The sequence below is a fragment of the Muntiacus reevesi genome, chromosome 2, assembly GCF_963930625.1.
Source record: "Muntiacus reevesi chromosome 2, mMunRee1.1, whole genome shotgun sequence".
In the NCBI taxonomy this organism is placed as follows: Eukaryota; Metazoa; Chordata; class Mammalia; order Artiodactyla; family Cervidae; genus Muntiacus; species Muntiacus reevesi.
Genome location: NC_089250.1, coordinates 22,646,985 through 22,669,913, shown reverse-complemented (window position 1 = coordinate 22,669,913; position 22,929 = coordinate 22,646,985). Strand labels below are relative to the sequence as shown.

At 35.7% G+C, this 22,929-nt stretch overlaps 1 protein-coding gene across 1 annotated transcript in view; it reads left to right on the top strand.

The window, feature by feature from the left end:
* Positions 1 to 22,929, top strand: part of DNAJC1 (DnaJ heat shock protein family (Hsp40) member C1) — a 186,220-nt gene that overhangs the window by 90,879 nt on the left and 72,412 nt on the right. The window contains exon 8 of the mRNA XM_065921080.1: positions 8,693 to 8,856. Coding sequence (XP_065777152.1) covers positions 8,693 to 8,856 — 164 coding nt within the window. The remainder of the gene's footprint in view (positions 1 to 8,692; positions 8,857 to 22,929) is intronic.

Below are 22,929 nucleotides of genomic sequence, written 5' to 3'. Positions count from 1 at the left end.
GGACTGGTTGGATCTTATAGCAGTCCAAGGGACTCTCAAGAGTTTTCGCCAACACCACAGTTCAAAAGCTTCAATTCTTTGGTGCTCAGCTTTCTTTATAGTCCAACTCTCACATCCATACATGACTACTGGAAAAACTTGACTAGACAGACCTTTGTGGACAAAGTAATGTCTCTGCTATTAAATATGCTATCTAGGTTGGTCATAACTTTCCTTCCAAGGAATAAGCGTCTTTTAATTTCATGGCTTCAGTCACCATCTGCAGTGATTTTGGAGCCCAGAAAAATAAAGTCTGACACTGTTTCCACTGTTTCCCCATCTATTTCCCATGAAGTTATGGGACCAGATGCCATGATCTTAGTTTTCTGAATGTTGAACTTTAAGCCAACTTTTTCACACTCCTCCTTCATGTTCATCAAGAGGCTTTTTAGTTCCTCTTCACTCTCTGCCATAAGGGTGGGGTCAACTGCATATCTGAGGTTATTGATATTTCTCCCGGCAATCTTGATTCCAGCTTGTGCTTCTTCCAGCCCAGCGTTTCTCATGATGTACTCTGCATATAAGTTAAATAAGCAGAGTGACAGTATACAGCCTTGACGTATTCCTTTTCCTATTTGGAACCAGTCTGTTGTTCTATGTCCAGTTCTAACTGTTACTTTCTGACCTGCATACAGATTTCTCAAGAGACAGGTCAGATGGTCTGGTATTCCATCTTTTTCAGAATTTTCCACAGTTTATTGTGATCCACAGAGTCAAAGGCTTTGGCATAATCAATAAAGCAGAAATAGATGTTTTTTCTGGAACACCTCTTGCTTTTTCAATGATCCAGCGGATGTTGGCAATTTGATCTTTGGTTCCTCTGACTTTTCTAAAACCATCTTGAACATCTGGGAGTTCACAGTTCATGTATTGCTGAAGCCTGGCTTGGAGAATTTTGAGCATTACTTTACTAGCGTGTGAGATGAGTGCAATTGTGTGGTAGTTTGAGTATTCTTTGGGATTGGAATGAAAACTGACCTTTTCCGGTCCTGTGGTCACTGCTGAGTTTTCCAAATTTGCTGGCATATTGAGTGCAGCATTTTCACAGCATCATCTTTCAGGATTTGAAATAGCTCAACTGGAATTCCATCACCTCCACTAGCTTTGTTTGTAGTGATGCTTTCTAAGGCCCACCTGACCTCACATTCCATGATGTCTGGCTCTAGGGGAGTGATCACACCATCGTGATTATCTGGGTCGTGAAGATCTTTTTTGTACAGTTCTTCTGTGTATTCTTGCCACCTCTTCTTAATATCTTCTGCTTCCGTTAGGTCCATACCATTTCTGTCCTTTATCGAGCCCATCTTTGCATGAAATGGTCCCTTGGTATCTCTTATTTTCTTGAAGAGATCTCTAGTATTTCCCATTCTGTTGTTTTCCTCTATTTCTTTGCATTGATTGCTGAGGAAGGCTTTTTTATCTCTCCTTGCTATTCTTTGGAACTCTGCATTCAGATGGGAATATCTTTCCTTGTTTCCTTTGCTTTTCACATCTCTTCTTTTCACAGCTATTTGTAAGGCCTCCTCAGACAGCCATTTTGCTTTTTTGCATTTCTTTTCCATGGGGATGGTCTTAATCCCTGTCTCCTGTACAATGTCACGAACCTCCGTCCATAGTTCACTCTGTCTCTCAGATCCAGTCCCTTAAATCTATTTCTCACTTCCACTGTATAATCACAAGGGATTTGATTTATGTCATACCTGAATGGTCTAGTGGTTTTCCCTACTTTCTTCAATTTAAGTCTGAATTTGGTAATGATCTGAGCCACAGTCAGCTCCTGGTCTTGTTTTTGCTGACTGTATAGAGCCACTCCGTCTTTGCCTGCAGAGAATATAATCAGTCTTATTTCAGTGTTGACCATCTGGTGATGTCCATGTGTAGAGTCTTCTCTTGTGTTGTTGGAAGAGGGTGTTTGCTTTGACCAGTGCATTCTCTTGGCAAAACTCTATTAGCCTTTGCCCTGCTTCATTCTGTACTCCAAGGCCAAATTTGCCTGTTACTCCAGGTGTTTCCTGACTACCTACTTTTGCATTCCAGTCCCCTATAATGAAAAGGACATCTTTTTTGCGTGTTAGTTCTAAAAGGTCTTGTAGGTCTTCGTAGAACTGTTCAACTTCGGCTTCAGTGTTACTGGTTGGCACATAGGCTTGGAATACCACGATATTGAATGGTTTGCCTTGGAAATGAACAGAGATCATCCTGTCATTTTTGAGATTGCATCCAAGTACTGCATTTTGGACTCTCTTGTTGACCATGATGGCTACTCAACTTCTTCTAAGGGATTCCTGCCCACAGTAGTAGATATAATGGTCATCTGAGTTAAATTCACCCATTCCAGTCCATCATAATTCACTGATTCCTAGAATGTCAGCGTTCACTCTTGCCTTCTCCTGTTTGACCACTTTCAATTTGCCTTGATTCATGGACCTAACATTTCAGGTTCCTATGCAATATTGCTCTTTTTTTTTTTTTTTTTTTTTTTTCAATATTGCTCCTTACAGCATCGGACCTTGCTTCTATCACCAGTCACATCCACAACTGGGTATTGTATTTGCTTTGGCTCCATCCCTTCATTCTTTCTTGGGTTATTTCTCCACTGATCTCCAGTAGCATATTGGGCACCTACCGATTTGGGGAGTTCATTTTTCAGTGTCCTGTCTTTTTGCCTCTTCATTATGTTCATGGGGTTCTCAAGGCAAGAATACTGTTCCCTTAAAGAACAGACATATTGCTGTTAATAATGTCAAAAACTGTCATGTATTTTTAAATGTAGTCTCTCATGGTTACATGCAAAGAATCTTTTAATTAATTTTGTTAACTTCATTACAGTGTTCTACATTGTATACTTTAGAACTAATACAGAAAGGCCTCAAATCCCCCAGTGTGCATTTCATTTGCCCCCATCCTTCTTAATTTTAAAGACCATCACTGGAATACTGAGTTCATAATAACATTTCCATCTGCTTAATTGAGTAAATGCATCTCATGCAGATTAGCAATAGCTATTTTATGCTGCCTGTTTTTCATGACCTAATTGCTAATCTGCCCTCAAGTCTTCTGCTTTACTGCTGAGACTGTGCAGTGTCCTCTGAGGGGCTACACCAGAGTTACACTGAGCAGGGTGTGGTAGTCTTACTAAAATGGTGTTTTAGAGGGGGAAGTCTGAAAAGGGTAATGTCTTAAAAATAAATATGTATCTTTCTTTTAGGAAGAAATGTGATCTATTTGAAATTTTTGAGCATTTTCTTTACTACAAATTTTTAATCAACTTTATGTTTTTGCTGTAAATAAATTGAATATATATTGATATAAGGTTTTGTTCAGTGTTAACATTTTATACATTCTGAATTTTAATCTGAGTCAGTAGATGTGAGTTCTGAGTACTATAATGAAAACCCATATTGTGAATGGAAAAAAAATGACTAATTCTATTGAAAGGTTAAAATTTAGACAAAGAGGGGATCAATGGTAGAAGGAAAACTCAATATTTCCCTTTTTTTTCCCTCTGTACTTATATGAGTTAAGAACAAAAGCTAAATCAAGTAATCAAAATCCTTCTTTTTTAAGAAGTAGTTTCTTTTTAATCTGAAGAAACAATTGTTCCAGACATTATGATTCTCTTCTGGCTTTGTGGTCCCCACCCCATCCCCTAGTGATGGGCTCAAGTAGGGGTGCCAAGGGGACAGTAAGAACATGGTAGACAGACTTTGCCTCTTCAGGCAGGACGGGAAAACAGTCACCTTCCTTAAGGTAATGGAAGACAGATTTCTATAGAAAACTCAGGCTCATGAGGAAAGGAGATGCTAGTGCTGATTTTTAAGTTGATTCAGGGACTGGTGGAGAGAGGACAAAGGAGATAGGGCAGATGTAATCCCAACGGGTTAGAACATTTTTCCTTTGATGATATAGGATGCTTATGGATAGGAGAGTCCTCTCTGAGATAACTTATGAAAAGGTAATATAACAAGTCACTAACTCCAGTACATTTGGAAACATGACCAAATAAAAACTCTGTACCTTATATAATATTCTGTTGTATGTGTATACCATATTTTGTTTATTTATTCATTTGTCATTAAACACTTGGGTTTCTTCCAAGTTTTAGCTATTGTGACTAATTCTGCTGTGAACTTGGGTGAACAAACATCTCTTTGAGCCCCTGGTTTCAGTTCTTGTGGATATATACCCAGAAGTGGAATTGCTAGATCATATGACAATTCTATCTTTACTTTTTTTAGGAACTGCTATACTGTTTTCCATAGCACCGTACAATTTTACATTCATACCAACAGTGTACAAAGTTTCAATTTCTCTGTATCCTTGCCAGTGGTTTTTATTTTCTGGTGTATATGTGTGTGTGTGTGTGTGTGTGTGTGTGTTTCTTGTAGCCATTTATTTTCTGGTTGGTGTGTGTGTGTGTGTTTCTTGTTAGCCATCCTAATAAGAGTTTCTTTGGAGAAATGACTATTCAAGTCCTGTACCCAATTTTGAATCAGATTGTTTGTGAGTTTTAGGAGTTTTCTGTATATTCGATATATAATCCCCTATCAGATATATGATTTACAAATATTTTCTCTCATTATATGGGTTGCCTTTTTACTCTATTGATATCTTTTGATGCACAAAATTTTAAAATTTTCATGAGGTCTAATTTGTCTATTTTCTTTCATTGTCTATGCCTTCAGTGTCATATCAGAGAAATCAGAGTTTTAGATCTTACACTTAGGTCATTGATCCATTTTGAGTTATATTTTTATACCTTTAAATTAGCCTTATATGTCATTTAAGTTACTAATTTCCTTTTGTGGTATCAGGGTTTTTTTAAAGTCACCATTTGAAAAGCTTGAATATACATAGGTACTGATGCAGTATAGGATAAAATATGGTACTCAATACCATGTAATTTCTAGATATGGTAACAGCCTTTTAAAGTAGAACTGTTCCCATAACACTATATTCTTAATACACATTTTTTTTTTGGCCATTTTTTCTATTAGGCTGCTTATCCTGTCAGGTTATAAGATCTCTTTTTGTATTCTATATATGCATATCTTCTGTTTGTACTCTGAATTGCAGATTATCTTTCCAAATCTGTTATTTCTGTCTTGATTTGTTTTTTCTGTCTTTTATCTTTGTAGCATCTGGGTTTTCAGTCTTAGTTAAGATTTCTGCTTCCTTTAAATAGTATAGTTAGTATTTTAGGTTTCTTTTTCAATATTTTTATTGTTTTGGTTTTTAAATTTAAGTCTCTTATGCAACTGTGATTTATTTTTGGTATACATTGTAAGGTTGTGTCCACTTTTCTTTCAAATGGATAGTCATTTGTGCCAGCAACATTTATTAAATCCTTCTTCCACTGAACTGAAATATTTATGAATTCTCTGATCTGTTCTAGGAATTTGTCTCTTCGTATGCCAACATCATATTAATTTAATATGTTGGCATTATAGTGCATGTAAACACATATACATACACATACACAGAGGATGAAGAAGATATGGTTCTAAGGATGGATGAGTTTGACAGTAGTGATTAAGAGTAGAGTTGCTTCTCAGTGTCAACGCTAATAAAAAAGGGATTTAGATTTGCATTTCTCTAATAATGAGTGATGTTGAGCATCTTTTCGTGTGTTTGTTAGCCATCTGTATGTCTTCTTTGGAGAAATGTCTGTTTAGTTCTTTGGCCCATTTTTTGATTGGGTCATTTATTTTTCTGGAATTGAGCTTCAGGAGTTGCTTGTATATTTTTGAGATTAATCCTTTGTCTGTTTCTTCATTTGCTAATATTTTCTCCCAATCTGAGGGCTGTCTTTTCACCTTACTTATAGTTTCCTTTGTAGTGCAAAAGCTTTTAAGTTTCATTAGGTCCCATTTGTTTAGTTTTGCTTTTATTTCCAATATTCTGGGAGGTGGGTCATAGAGGATCCTGCTGAGATTTATGTCAGAGAGTGTTTTGCCTATGTTCTCGTCTAGGAGTTTTATAGTTTCTGGTCTTACATTTAGATCTTTAATCCATTTTGAGTTTATTTTTGTGTATGGTGTTAGAAAGTGTTCTAGTTTCATTCTTTTACAAGTGGTTGACCAGTTTTCCCAGCACCACTTGTTAAAGAGGTTGTCTTTTTTCCATTGTATATCCTTGCCTCCTTTGTCAAAGATAAGGTGTCCATAGGTTCGTGGATTTATCTCTGGGCTTTCTATTCTGTTCCATTGATCTATATTTCTGTCTTTGTGCCAGTACCATACTGTCTTGATCACTGTGGCTTTGTAGTAGAGTCTGAAGTCAGGGAGGGTGATTCCTCCAGTTCCATTCTTCTTTCTCAAGATTACTTTGGCTATTCGTGGTTTTCTGTATTTCCATACAAATTGTGAAATTATTTGTTCTAGTTCTGTGAAAAATACCGTTGGTAGCTTGATAGGGATTGCATTGAATCTATAGATTGCTTTGGGTAGAATAGCCATTTTGACAATATTGATTCTTCCAATCCATGAACACGGTATGTTTCTCCATCTGTTTGTGTCCTCTTTGATTTCTTTCATCAGTGTTTTATAGTTTTCTATGTACAGGTCTTTTGTTTCTTTAGGTAGATATACTCCTAAGTATTTTATTCTTTTTGTTGCAATGGTGAATGGTATTGTTTCCTTAATTTCTCTTTCTGTTTTCTCATTGTTAGTGTATAGAAATGCAAGGGATTTCTGTGTATTAATTTTATATCCTGCAACTTTACTATATTCGTTGATTAGCTCTAGTAATTTTCTGGTAGAGTCTTTAGGGTTTGCTATGTAGAGGATCATGTCATCTGCAAACAGCGAGAGTTTCACTTCTTCTTTTCCTATCTGGATTCCTTTTACTTCTTTTTCTGCTCTGATTGCTGTGGCCAAAACTTCCAAGACTATGTTGAATAGTAGTGGTGAGAGTGGGCACCCCTGTCTTGTTCCTGATTTCAGGGGAAATGCTTTCAATTTTTCACCATTGAGGGTGATGCTTGCTGTGGGTTTGTCATATATAGCTTTCATTATGTTGAGGTATGTTCCCTCTATTCCTGCTTTCTGGAGAGTTTTAATCATAAATGAGTGTTGAATTTTGTCAAAGGCTTTCTCTGCATCTATTGAGATAATCATATGGTTTTTATCTTTCAATTTGTTAATGTGGTGTATTACATTGATTGACTTGCGGATATTAAAGAATCCTTGCATTCCTGGGATAAAACCACAATGAGATACCATTACACGCCAGTCAGGATGGCTGCTATCCAAAAGTCTACAAGCAATAAATGCTGGAGAGGGTGTGGAGAAAAGGGAACCCTCTTACACTGTTGGTGGGAATGCAAACTAGTACAGCCACTATGGAAAACAGTGTGGAGATTTCTTAAAAAACTGGAAATAGAACTGCCATATGACCCAGCAATACCACTTCTGGGCATACACACCGAGAAAACCAGATCTGAAAGAGACACGTGCACCCCAATGTTCATTGCAGCACTGTTTATAATAGCCAGGACATGGAAGCAGCCTAGATGCCCATCCGCAGATGAATGGATAAGGAAGCTGTGGTACATATACACCATGGAATATTACTCAGCCGTTAAAAAGAATTCATTTGAATCAGTTCTAATGAGATGGACGAAACTGGAGCCCATTATACAGAGTGAAGTAAGCCAGAAAGATAAAGAACATTACAGCATACTAACACATATATACGGAATTTAGAAAGATGGTAACGATAACCCTATATGCAAAACAGAAAAAGAAACACAGAAGTACAGAACAGACTTTTGAACTTCGTGGGAGAAGGTGAGGGTGGGATGTTTCAAAAGAACAGCGTGTATATTATCTATGGTGAATCAGATCACTAGCCCAGGTGGGATGCATGAGACGAGTGCTCGGGCCTGGTGCACTGGGAGGACCCAGAGGAGTCGGGTGGAGAGGGAGGTGGGAGGGGGGACCGGGATGGGGAATACGTGTAACTCAATGGCTGATTCGTGTCAATGTATGACAAAACCCACTGAAATGTTGTGAAGTAATTGGCCTCCAACTAATAAAATAAAATTTAAAAAAAAAAAAAAAAAGGGATTTAATGGAGAGGCCAGTTGATAAACTGATAATCATCTATTGATAACTACCCTGGATGCTGCTAGATTACATTTTGCATTTGTAAAATATTGAAAAGATGAATGTATACCCTGAAGAGCTAGTTTTCTGCCAAGTAATGTGTTAGGGGATATATAATTTTCCTCACATCAACTTTATGAGGTTAGATTTAACTCCCTTTTACAGAATGAAAATGGACACTTGTTCTAAGGGTTAAGTTACTTGCCCTGTATTATTCAACTCTTAGGTAGTAAAGGTAGGATTAAAACACTAATGCCCAGGCTCTTGTCACTATGGCTAAATGAAGTGTTTCATGAACAATACTTTGAAAACTAAAGATACACACAAATTGATACGGGGATTATATAATAATCAACATCTATGAGTTTTATTTTAAAACAATGCCATGGATAATGCACAATAAAACTTAAAGCTGATATAAGTAAAGTAATTCTATTTTTATAAAAGAACAATATATATTATATGTTCTTTCAAGATAAGGTCTATGAATAAAATTTTAGTTCTTTTTATTATTTTTTTAATTGGTGCTTTTAAACTTTTTTTAGAACAGAAGAAAGTTAAAATAAAAAAACCAAAACCTGAATTTCCTGTATATACGCCTTTAGAAAGTACATACATTCAATCTTATGATCATGGAACTTCTATAGAAGAAATTGAGGAACAAATGGATGACTGGTTAGAAAACAGGAACAGAACACAGAAAAAACAGGTAAATTCAAAATATATATATATTTATTTGTCTGTGTCGGGTCCTAGTTGAGGCTTGTGGGATCTTTAGTCACGGCATGAGAGCTCTTAAGTCGTGGCATGTGGGGTCTAGTTCCTTGACCATGGATCCAATCCATGCCACCTGCTTTGGGAGCATGAAGTCTGAGCCACTGGATCACCAGGGAGTTCTAAAAACAGGTAAATTTTTTGAATTTTGCTTTGAGTAAAATACATGCTGAAAAGTACATAAAATATATTAATAGATATAGAACTCAATAAACTATCTCATGGCAAACCAAGTTAAGACCTTTGTACACTAGTGTATTTAGTTGCAGGGTCAACAAGTAAATAATTCTAATATATATATATATATATATATATATATATATATATATGTATGTATGTATTTTAACATCTGTATCAATTTCTGGTCAGCAGCAGGATTATAAACTTTAGTTACTTTGCATTCTTGCCAACACTGGGTCAAGTCCACCACAGTACGTGTAGTTAACATCCATCACCATACATGTTTACAAAATTTTTTTGGTAAACTTTTAAGATTTACTTTCCTAGCAACTTTCAGGTATGCAGTACACTATTATTAAGTATAGTCACTGTGCTATTGCATCACTATGACTTACTTATTTATACCCTTTCATCCATTTCATCTGCTCCTCACTGCCACAGCCCCACCTCTTTTAAAAACCAGTCTGTTCTCATTTTCTTAAGCTTATTATTTTTGGGGGGGTTTGTTTGTTTTGTTAAGATTCTTCTAGAAAAGTGAGATCATCTGGTATTTGTCTTTCTCTATGATTTATTTTACTTAGTACAATGCGGTTAAGGTCCATCCATGTTGTCACAAATGGCAAGATTTCCTTATTTTTGTGCCTGAATAATATTCCTGTGTGTATCTGTGTATGTGTGTGTCACATTTTCTATATCCATTCAGCCATCAGTGGACACTTAATTTCTTTCCATATCTTGGCTATTGTAAATAGTCTACAATAAACATTGAGGGGCGTGTATCTTTTCAGATTAGTGTTTTCATTTTCATCAGATAAATACCCAGAAGTGGAACTTCTAGATCATTTGGTAGTTCTATTTTTAATTTTTGGAGGAAACTCTATACTGTTTTCCACAGTGGTTGGACCAATATACATTTCACCAACAGTGTACAAGCTTTCCCTTTTCTTCACATCCCTGCCAACACTTGTTATTTCTTGTACTTTTGATAATAACCATTCTAACTAGTGAGAGATGATATCTTGTCATGGTTTTGATTTGTATTTCCTTATTGATTAGGAAATAGATGCTCCTTATTGATGTTGAGCATCTTTTCATGTGTTGAGTATGATGTTAGCTTTGGGCTTGTCACATATGGCCTTTATTGTGTTTTGGTGCATTCCCTCTACACACAACTTTGTTGAGAGTTTTTACCATAAATGAAAGTTTTTGTCCAGTTCTATCAAATACATCTATTCTGATGATCTTACGCTTAATCATCATACATTTGTGACGTTTGTTTTCTTCTTGTAGTTGATTTCTAATGTCAGTATCAATATAGTAGGAAAAGAATATGATTTGATTTCAGTCTTAAATAAATTTAAGGGTTGTTATGTGGGCTAACATATGATCTGTTGTGGAGATTCATGTGTATGTGAGAAGAATGTGTATCTGCTACTTTTTGATGGAATGTCCTGTCTATGTTTATTAATTCAGTCTGGTCTAACATGTCATAAAGGCTAATGTTTCTTTATTTATTTTCTGTCTGGATGATCTACCCATTGATACAAATAGGGTATTAATGTTTCCCATTATGACTGTATTGCATTGCTGTCTGCTTATCCCTTTATTCTTTTAATATTTACTTTATAGATTTAGGTGCTCAGATTAACTTTTTTTTTAAATTCATAATATGCCCTTAAAATTCCTCCAAATTCATAATATGCTCTTAAAAATCCCTCCAAGTGTTTGAGTGTATCAGTAGTTTTTCTTTTTATCACTGAATAATAATCCATTATATTGAATAATAATCCAGGACAGGGAAGACTGGCTTGCTGCAGTCCATGGGGTCGCAAAGAGTTGGACACAACTGAGCGACTGGACTGAACTGGACTGAATTGAATAATTCATAATGGGTTAGTTTGCATGATCTAACATATTATTTTTATAGGAACATATAGTACATACTCTATTTTGCGATTTATCCATGTTCATGTTTCTATAGTTTTCTCTTTTTAAGCTGAGTAATATTCTAGTGTACAGGTACACTAGTTTTTAAAATTTATTTATTAGTTGATGGAAATTTTATTTCTTTCTGGCCATTATAAATAAGTTTTCTGTGAAGATTTATTGTATACATGTTTGTGTGGACTTATGCCTTCATTTCCCTTGGGTAAATGCTATGTAGTAAAATGAAGTTGCCAAACTGTGTTCCAGAGTGGTGGTAAATTTTACATTCCCACTAGCAGTGTGTAAGTGTTGCAGTTGCTCCACATTTTGGCCAACCTTTGGTGTCAGTGCTGTTTTTAATTTTAGCCATTCTAGTTGATGTGTTGGAGAAGGAAATGGCAACCCACTCCAGTGTTCTTGCCTAGAGAAATCCCAGGGACAGGGGAGTCTGGTGGGCTGCTGTCACTATTTTAGCTCTTACATTTAGGTCTGTGAAATTTCAAGTTAATTTTTGTATATAGTGTGAGGTGAGCATTCAGGAAATATATTCAGAAAATATATTTCTATTTTACTGTTTATCTACCCAGTGTTCCAGCCCTATTTGTTTAAAAGATTATCCTTTTTGAATTCAGTTGCCATGGGGCCTTTGTTGAAAATATCATAATTGGCCATATATGTGTTGGTTTATTACTGGGCTCTCTATTCTGTTCTGTTAATCTGTATATCTGTGTTTACACCAGTACAATTTGTATTGATAAGCTATGTAATAAGCCTTGAAATCAGATAGTAGAAATCCTCCAACTGTTTTCTTCTTTTCAAGATTGTATTGACTATTCTAGTTATTTGCATTTCTTTATAATAAATTTAGATTCAAGTTGTCAACTTGTACAAAAGATTCTGTTGGAATTTTTATTGCATTTGAATTGATCTATAGATAAATTTGGGGAGAATCTGACATCATAAAAATATTGAGTCTTTTGATCCACATGATATATCTCTCTTATCTGTATCTTTAATTTCTCTTAAGAACATATTTGGTCAAATTTATCCCTAAATATTTCATATTTTATACTATTCCAAATTATATTTTTTATTTCAGTTTCTGATGTGAGTATATGGAAATACTATTAATGTTTGTATATGAACCTTTTATCCTATAACTGTGCTACACTTAATTATTAGTCATAGTAGTTTTCATGAGGGATAGGTCTATAATTCTGTTACATTTTAATATTTTTGTGTGCTTTTCATATCAGGTGATAGTGGCTTCATAGAATGCATTGGGAAATGTTCCTTTTTTCTATAAGTGTTTTTGTGGCATTGCATCTATTTTTTTCTTTAGGTAACTTTGGCAGTTTGTGACTTTGAAGGGGTTTGATTATTTCACCTAAGTTGTTGAATAAACTGGCATAAGTTTTTTTATAATATTCCTTTATTATCATTTTAATATCTGTAGTGACATCTTTAGTTTATCATACTGGTCATTTGTGTCTTGTTTTATTTTTGGCCACAGTCTCTAGAAGTACATCCATTATTCTTTAGAAATCAACTTTTGGTTTCATTGATTTTCTGCTATTAATTTTTTCTTCTACTTATTTGAGGTTTTACTCTTTTTCTAGTTTCTTAAGGTGGATGCTAGGTCATCGATTGGAGAACTTCCTTCTTAGTATTAATAGAAGAAGTTTTCTTTGAACACTGGATTATTTAAATGTAGAGCTTTTTAGTTTGTATTTTTTTATATATTTATATATTTGTAGTTTTAGCTGTATCCCACAAATTTTGATGGCATGTATTCATTTCATTCAATTCAAAATAGTCTAATTTTCCTTGTGAATTCCTCTTTGACTCATGTTTATTTTCCTAAAAGATAGGTGCTTTTCAGGTATCTTTCTGTTACTGCCTTCAGTTTATATAAATTTTTTTTATTAAGTTTACAGTTTTAGAAATTTAGAATGTTCATTTAATTCATTTACATTTAGTATAATTATAATTACTAATACTTTGGGATTCAAATTGATCATCTTCGGGTTTGCTTTCTACTGGTCCCTCTTTATGTTTCCTCTCTTGCTTTCTTTTGGATTAATCTTTAATTTCCATTTCTCTCTTCTGTAGACTTGGTGTCGTATCCTCTTTTGTTCTTCCTTTTGTGGAAAATATATAGTATTCAATATGCATCTTATTACAGTCTTGCATGAGTTCCTATTGATACTCCCCAGACAGTAAAATGATCTTTGACCCTTTACTTCATCTATTTTATATCCTGTATTTTGTGCTATGTGTTTTGTTCCCCAAAATTTATATGTAAAGCCCTAACTCCTTATACCTGAGAGAGTGAGATTTGTAAATAAGGTCACTGCATATGTAAGTAGTTAAAAAGAAGTCATACAGGAGCTTTTTGTGTGTAGAACTGTGTGAAAAAACATGTCATTTCCTAAAGTCTTTGTTTCAAAGCTGTATTATTTTTTCATTAGAATTTTTACCTATTGTTTCTTTGAACTGACCATAAAAATGGGCACACATTATACTCTTAGTGGATACTTGGTGAATTGATCAAGTGTCCAAAGTAATTTACCATGGTCACTTCTGCTGCGAGACCATAATAATAGGGAGAGTAGGAGACAAAATACTGGATTCTTAAGATATGAAGACCTAAGTTCTAGTTTTAACATCACTATTTATTACCTATATGATACAGATTTTCATTTTCTTATTACTTAACACCATACAAAAAGTGTGAAATTATTTTTCTACCTTAAAGATAAAAGTATGTATGTTAAAACATTTTGTAAACTGAGAAACCCTAAAACATAAAGTTTATCTTTTATCCATCCTTCTTTTGGATCTTCCTGTCATTTTCAAAGTTTTCATCTACATTAAAATTTTTATTTTGTCCTTTTATTAGTGGAAAACAAATGAAGAGAAAGATGTGTCCCAGCTGACCTCTATGTTGTTTGTATTAAGAAAGTTGATTAACTTTGTTCAAGAGATTCTCTGATAATCTCCCTAACTAGTTTTTGTTTTGTCCAGTATATATTCAGAGTAGTTTTAAGTACCGTGTCTGTAAGCTCTTATAAAATATTGCTTTTTAAATCATGTAATGGAGAGAGGATTTTATCATTATCATCATCATCTTTACATCTTGTGTCAGATATTGTCCCATGTTCTACTGTATATCAAGTTGCTCATTTAACTCTCATAAGAACCCTAAGTTAGTAATACTTTGCCATCTGGAAGGAATGTCTGATTATCAGGAAGACTGTACTATATTTAGTTCAGTCATGTGCAATTGCTGTTTTTTTTTTAAGGAAAAAACATTCATTATCAGGAATTTTACATGGCTCAACCAGTGTAAGTAAATAGGCATTAATCCATCTATGGAATTTCTTAACCTTTTTAAGCTCTTGAAAGGGTTAAACCCAGGTAATTTCTCCCAGAATTAGCCATAGCTTTCATTAGTGGCAGTGCCAGTAGCACTTTGAAGCAATAAGTGAAAGATGACAAATATTCAGAGTAGGAATATTGGATGAAGAGTGAAATGTAAAAAGTTATTTCTGATTATAATTGTCTGACATAACTTTGTCATAGTCATTTTTTAAAAATTTCTTTAACAGTGTAGTTAAATATTTTTAAGTCCAATAGCAGATGTCCCAGGTGACTCAGTGAATAAAGAATATGCCTTCAATGCAGGAGATGTGGGTTCAATTCCTGGGTCAGGAAGGTCCTCTGGAGGAGGAAATGGCAACCCACTCCAGTATTCTTGCCTGGAGAATCCCATGGACAGAAGAACCTGGTGGGCCAGCATCTGTGGGGTCATAAAGAGTCTGACATGATTGAAGATACTGAGCATGCATGCTGGAATATTGGATGAAAAAATAAATGTAGTTACTTCTGATTATAATTGCCTGACATAAGTTGGTAATAGTCATTTTTTAACATTTTTTGAAACAGCGTAGTTAAATATTTTTAAGTCCGATAGCAGATGTCAGACATTTTTTATGTGAAAACAATCATTCATGGGTATGATTTTAAAAAGCGAGGTTTTAATGAGGCAAAATAATTTCCCACTATAAATATTATAACAAATAAGCTCTTTTAAAATAGTTTCTTCTTCATCCCCCTGGTGACCTAGTGGTAATGTTCTGCAGTGTTTTATGTAGGAGACCTGCATTTCATTCCTGTTCTCGTTATCTCTCTCCCTGGGGCTGCAATGAATAAAATAAGAAATAAAATCACTATCCTCCATCCTTATTGCCATGGGCTGTACCTTGTCAGATTTCATAAGCTAAGCTAGATGGGGCCTGGTTAGTACTAGGATGGAACACCTCAAAACAAAGTCTGTGGAACACCCATCTTCTATGTAGCCACTATTTCATCTTCCTTGAACCCTTGTCTTAAAGTCATTGTTGCACTTGCCTCTTTACTGTTTGATGGATTTACTTGCTTTAGGGGGGAAAAGAAAGGTCTTTAAAGTAAACGCATTTCTAGTCATTTAAATCAATGCATTTATTTATTTTCCCTTTTCAAACTTGAAAGACTATTTAATTCAAAAGGTGTTTGGCTGTATTCTTGGAAAAGACAGTACTCCAACTAGCATTGTGTTTTATTGTCTAAAAGTTTGTTTTCTCAGGGACTTCTCATTTTATTTATCTTGGTCAAGTATTCTCTGTTTCTATTTGTCTTGAGAGTTAGTGTTGCCCTTGTTATATAAATAATATACAACACATGGTATTATTTTTAAAATACATATAATGTAACTGTGTGAAGATTCAAAACTTAGAATTGTTTCCTTAAAACCTCGATTACCTACATAGCCTAACTTTAAATTTTAATTAAAAAAAAGTCAAATGCTAGTAATTTAAATTAATTAGGTCTTTGTGTATATGTGTATATATAAAATATAATGCCTATAATTCAGTTAAAAATGCACTGATGTTTTAACCATGAATAAACTCAATCTGCCTATTGCTATTGCATCCAAAACACACCCAAACACACCTTTCATAATTAAAGATGGTACATGCGTGCATGTACCCACACACACTCAAACATACGTGCATACCTAAGTTCTCTAACACACTAGTTTTCTTTCTTTCTCTTTCTTCCTTCCATTTTTCCTTCCTTCCTCCATCCTTCCTTCCCTCCCCTCCTTCCTTCCTAGTGACATTTTACACAGAACCCCAATATATGAAAGACAGACACAAAAGGCTGAGAGCTTCTCTGGTTAATGTCAAAATGAGGGAGGCTAGAGCCCCATCCATCTAGCCTCTTCCTCATCCCATAAGGCAAGACTCCTTGGATAAACCCTAAAGTTGTAAGAAGCATGGCTGCGTTGCCCTCCTCAGCTTCACATTCTTTTTTTTTTTTTTTTTTAATTTATTTTTTTTTAAATTTTATTTTATTAGTTGGAGGCTAATTACTTCACAACATTTCAGTGGGTTTTGTCATACATTGACATGAATCAGCCATAGAGTTACACGTATTCCCCATCCCGATCCCCCCTCCCACCTCCCTCTCCACCCGACTCCTCTGGGTCTTCCCAGCCCACCAGGCCCGAGCACTCCTCTCATGCATCTCACCTGGGCTAGTGATCTGTTTCACCATAGATAATATACATGCTGTTCTTTTGAAACATCCCACCCTCACCTTCTCCCACAGAGTTCAAAAGTCTGTTCTGTACTTCTGTGTCTCTTTTTCTGTTTTGCATATAGGGTTATCATTACCATCCTTCGAAATTCCATATATATGTGTTAGTATGCTGTAATGATCTTTATCTTTCTGGCTTACTTCACTCTGTATAGTGGGCTCCGGTTTCATCCATCTCATTAGAACTGATTCAAATGAATTCTTTTTAACGGCTGAGTAATATTCCATGGTGTATATGTACCACAGCTTCCTTATCCATTCGTCTGCTGATGGGCATCTAGGCTGCTTCCATGTCCTGGCTATTATAAACAGTGCTGCGATGAACATTGGGGTGCACGTGTCTCTTTCAGATCTGGATTCCTCACTGTGTATGCCCAGAAGTGGTATTGCTGGGTCATAGGGTAGTTCTATTTCCAGTTTTTTAAGAAATCTCCACACTGTTTTCCACAGTGGCTGTACTAGTTTGCATTCCCACCAACAGTGTAAGAGGGTTCCCTTTTCTCCACACCCTCTCCAGCATTTATTGCTTGTAGACTTTTGGATAGCAGTCATCCTGACTGGTGTGTAACATTCTTCCATTATACGCAGAAACTTAATGTTTTGAAAGAGTTATGGTGAGTACAGAAAAATGAGTAAAAAACAACAGAAATAAAATCAGGTTATTTTGAGAAAAGAGATACTTGAATAGAGATAATATGTGTGTGAATATAAAAAAGAGAAAATCATTTAATTGATAAAGAAGGACATATATGTCTTTATCAGGGAAACAACTTCTAGACTGTTGTTCCTATTTTAAAAGGTTGATGGTTGCCGTGAGCATGGGCCTGAGAAGTATTCAACAATGACTTTTGGTGTTTTCTTATTCTACCATTACATCAAATCCTCTTCATTTCTGTTTAGAATGACTTCAAACCAAAACTAAACCCCCAGAGTCATAGCAGTCAGTTCAAGAGGGATAGCATATTTTCTTTATGAAATATAATGCATTTTTTATGTTAAGTATTCCAGAGTTTATCAAATTTATATTTTAGTACCATTTAAGATAACAGTCCCTATATGTCATCAATGATATTTCAGAAAGTCATTTTTAAAGTATTTTATACTGTTACTCATTTTAAAATAGCCATCTTCATAAAAATTTTTAGAATACCCCATGGGAGTATTCTCTATGGGAGTGGTAGGTTGATAATTTTTTTTTTTTTTAATCAACTCTTTGGAGAGAAAAAAGAAGCCTCTATTTTAATATTTGCCAAATTAAGTAGTAATTTACTCCCATCATGGCTGATTTGTAATTGTCAACAAGAAGTCACTGAAAGTGGAGTTGGAAGAGATGTGCAGTAGTAATGTTACCATTCTGTAATATTCCCATCATGTAGATAAAGTCGATGTGTATATCCTCAAGGGCATAATAATAAGTAAAATAATTAGGAAGGAATGAATCCTTATTATTTTTTTAGTATAATTTAATTATTTGTTTGCATTGATCACCAAGGAAGGCTTTCTTATCTCTCCTTGCTATTCTTTGGAACTCTGCATTCAAATGGGTATATCTTCCTTTTCTCCTTTGCCTTTCACATCTCTTCTTTTCACAGTTATTTGTAAGGCCTCCTCAGCAACCATTTTGCCTTTTTGCAGTTCTTTTTCTTGGGGATGGTCTTGATCCCTGCCTGCTATACATTGTCATGAACCTTCGTCCATAGTTCTTCAGGCGCTCTGTCTATCCGATCTAATCCCTTGAATCTATTTGTCACCTCCACTGTATAATCATAAAGGATTTGATTTAGATCATACCTGGTCTAGTGGTTTTCCTTATTTTCTTTAAGTCTGAATTTGGCAATAAGGAATTTATGATCTGAGCCACAGTCAGCTTCCAGTCTTGTTTTTGTTGACTGTATAGAGTGCCTCCATTTTTGGCTGTGAAGAATATAATCAGTCTGATTTCAGTATTGACCATCTGGTGATGTCCATTTGTAGAGTCTTTTCTTGTGTTGTTGGAAGAGAAATGGTATGGACCTAACAGAAGCAAAAGATATTAAGAAGAGATGACAAGGATACACAGAAGAACTATACAAAAAAGATCTTCATGACCCAGATAATCACAATGGTGTGATCACTCACCTAGAGCCAGACATCCTGGAATGTGGTCAAGCCGGCCTTAGGAAGCATCACTATGAACAAAGCTAGTGGAGGTGATGGAATTCCAGCTGAGCTATTTCAAATCCTGAAAGATGATGCTGTGAAAGTGCTGCACTCAATATGCCAGCAGATTTGGAAAATTCAGCAGCGGCCACAGGACTGGAAAAGGTCAGTTTTCATTCCAATCCCAAAGAAAGGCAATCCCAAAGAATGCTCAAACTACCACACATTTGCACTCATCTCATACTCTAGCAAAGTAATGCTCAAAATTCTCTAAGCCAGGCTTCAACAATACATGAACCATGAACTTCCAGATGTTTAAGCTGGATTTAGAAAAGGCAGAGGATCCAGAGATCTAATTGCCAACATCCATTGGATCATCAAAAAAACTAGAGTATTCCAGAAAAACATCTACTTCTGCTTTATTGACTATGCCAAAGCCTTTGACTGTGTGACTCACAATAAGCTGTGGAAAATTCTGAAAGAGATGGGAATACCAGACCATCTGACCTGCCTCCTGAGAAATCTGTATGCAGGTCAAGAAGCAACAGTTAGAACTGGACATGGAACAACAGACTGGTTCCAAATAGGGAAAGGAGTACATCAAGGCTGTATATTTTCACCCTACTTATTTCACTTATATGCAGAGTGCATCATGCAAAATGCTGGACTGGATGAAGCACATGCTCAAATCAAAATTGCAGGGAGAAATATCAATAACCTCAGACATGCAGATATCACCACCCTTATGGCAGAAAGCAAAGTACTAAAGAGCCTCTTGATAAAAATGAAAGAGGAGAGTGAAAAAGTTGGCTTAAAGCTCAACATTCAGAAAACGAAAATCATGGCATCTGGTCCCATCACTTCATGGCAAATAGATGGGGAAACAGTGGAAATAGTGGCAGACTTTATTTTGGGGGGCTCCAAAATCACTGCAGATGGTGACTGCAGCCATAAAATTAAAAGATGCTTACTCTTTGAAAAGAAAGGTATGACCAACCTAGACAGCATATTAAAAAGCAGAGACATTACTTTGCCAATAAAGGTCTGTCTAGTCAAAACTATGCTTTTTTCCAGTAGTCATGTATGGATGTGAGAGTTGGACTATAAAGAAAGCTGAGCACTGAAGAATTGATGCTTTTGAACTGTGGTGTTGGAGAAGACTCTTGAGAGTCCCTTGGACAGCGAGGGATGCAACCAGTCCATCCTAAAGGAAATCAGTCCTGTATATTCATTGGAAGGACTGATGCTGAAGCTGAAACTCCAATACTTTGGCCACCTGATGCAAAGAACTGAACTCATTTGAAAAGACCCTCATGCTGGGAAGGATTGGAGGCAGGAAGAGAAGGGGATAGAGGATGAGATGGTTGGAGGGCATCACCAACTCAGTGGACATGAGTTTGAGTAAGCTCTGGGAGTTGGTGAGGGACAGGGAGGCCTGGCGTGCTGCAGTCCATGGGGTTGCAAAGAGTTGGACACGACTGAGCGACTGAACTGAAAAATTCATTTATATAATTAAATCTTAATGCTGGATGTGTTTAACAACCAGGTCACACAGTTCCTAAAACTTTGGCAGCTGGCTCTCACAAACTGGTGTAAGTGGGCTCCAGCATACCACTGTCCTTGGGGGAACTCCATTTCTTACCTTTTACTGTATGTCTGGTTTAGCCATCCTTCATGTCTCCAAGATTCACCGTAGTTATGCAGATTATTTTGCTATTGGCATCTAAGGGATATTTAAAGACTATAAATTTCATCCTGTTTTCTGCTTCTTTTTATCAGTTTGTTTATATTCTGCAGTCATTTAATATCTTCCTGTTACTTGTCTAGCAAGATGACTTTAAACCTGTCAAAATGATTATCTTCCCCATGTCTTAACAACAGAACCAAAAGAAACGAACCCTAAGTACACTGGAGATAATGGTGAGATATTTTTGTTGCTACATCTTCACCTACCTAAAACTGCCTAAATTGATTTGTTTTAGTGGTAAGAACACGGTTTTCATTTTTAAAAGCTTTTTAATGTAATTAGCTTGATAACAGCCAAAGTCTCCAATGAGAGGTCCCAATCTGTTACCCAGCAATTAACTATTTGTAGTCATCACTGATAATAGCAGCTTGCCACTGAATATTTGCATCATTCATCATTAATTACCCTTTAATAAAATTATTTTACATATGCTTTCTAAAGTGTATTATATTTTCAAAATAATTTGGCCATGGCAGTATTAGATCTAGACTTTCTGCCTTTTTCAAAAGATAAATTTTAACTTTACCTTTGGTTAGAAAATCATATATTTTGCTGAGTTGGCCTTTTGTATTAAAACTGTTTATCATTTAAGCTTCAAAAGAAAACTTTGTAAACACTGTCTCTGACTATTGTAGACTGGCGGAAAAGACACCCCAATAAATGAATTAGTACATGATGCTATTAAGAGTGCATTTCAGAGTTCTCTTGATCATCATGATGGAAAATGACCAGTAGATTTGAAGTCACAAAAAACCTAAGGTATTTGTTCACTATTTATGTGTCTGGTATTCTTAATTTATTAAAATTTATTTTAAATCTATTAAAATCACTTTTACAGATATTAAGCACCTGTATTTTGTGAAATTCTTTTAGAGGTTTAACTAGTTTGATAACACTAGAATACAAAAGATGTCAAACCCTCAGTATTTTTCAGAGACATTTCTGACTTTAAGCCCTTCCCCATCAGGGTCTGTGCTATGTCCATTGTTAGTCATCCTTTGGGACCCTGTTCCTTTCCCACTTGTCTCTCCAAAAAGAGGTTTTCAGTCTGAGATTACTGCTTCGTTGGTTGTCTGAGTAATGCCCTCCAATTCCTTCTGCAGTGAGTCCCACTTGTTTGTCCTGCTGGTTTGGCCAGTGTGGTGTCTGTAGTCTCTGATACAGCAGGAAACCCACTGGCAGCTGCTCTCCTCATGCCAGGCTCTGCAATGCCCTCACGCCAGGCTCCGCTCCCCTCACACCAGGCTTGGCTCCCCCTCACCCAGGCTAACCAGGGGCCTCGCTCCCTCTCTCACGCTTGCCTCCAGACAAATATATCGTCACTCCCTTCCAAATCCTGTCACCCCAGGGTGCTGCACACAACGTCAGAGAACCCATGTACCTATCTACCTTTCCCAGTGTTAGACACCCCCCAAAATTATCTTATTCTTTTCTTCAACTCCCTCATTCACACTCATTTTCTTTTCCATACTCTTTTCACACAAATGGAGCCTAACGGCTTCAGTAAGCACTGAATAGTTCTGAACTAGGAAACATTTGTTTAAGCAGTTAAAAAAAAAAAAAAGTAAAGCAGACTTTTGTATCCTGCTGTATTAAATTTTTAGTAACTCATCCTGTTATGGAAGTTTTCTCTGAGTGGGAAAAGAGAATGAATATCACAATCTTCCATCTTATAGACTAAGATAAAATGAAAGCACAAAATAAGAAGCTACTTTTGTTGTAGACTGAAATATGTACACCAGATTTACATGTCAGTTTGTGTATATCACATTCATGCATATATTCAAGCACATACATGAGGCTAGAACAAGGACCACCATGAGAATTACATGAAACAAATACATAAACATGGCAGACCCATCATAACCCTTCAATAACATTAATCTCAATAGATAATTTTCTAGAAGAATTTTGGCTTTATGGTTAAGGTAGGTGCTTATCGGCATGTTTTATTCTAGTAATACTCCAACATTCTAGTTTCATGGTGTCTTTCAAAGACTATTTCTTTGAGAAACTTGTTTTTTGAGCACTCATTTCTTTTGTGATGGCTGTTTGACTTTAACTTATTTATAAAATGACTTTTTAAGAAACTTTCTACAATAGAAATAGTTTGCAATCTTTTGTTAAGCCTGGGTACCTTATAATTAACGACTTCTGCCACACCACCTGCTCCCTTCTGCTTGAATCTTACCACGCCAGTGTTGCTTTGAAATCTGAGAATCCTTTCCACTTGCTGCCAACTAATATGCTACTTGTTTTAGTCCAACATCATATTACTGATTAGCTGAATGAATACTATTTCCTGGATTTTTTTCCTGTATCTCTAAATAAACCACTTTCATCTTAGTAGGATTATGATGTTATAGAAAACAT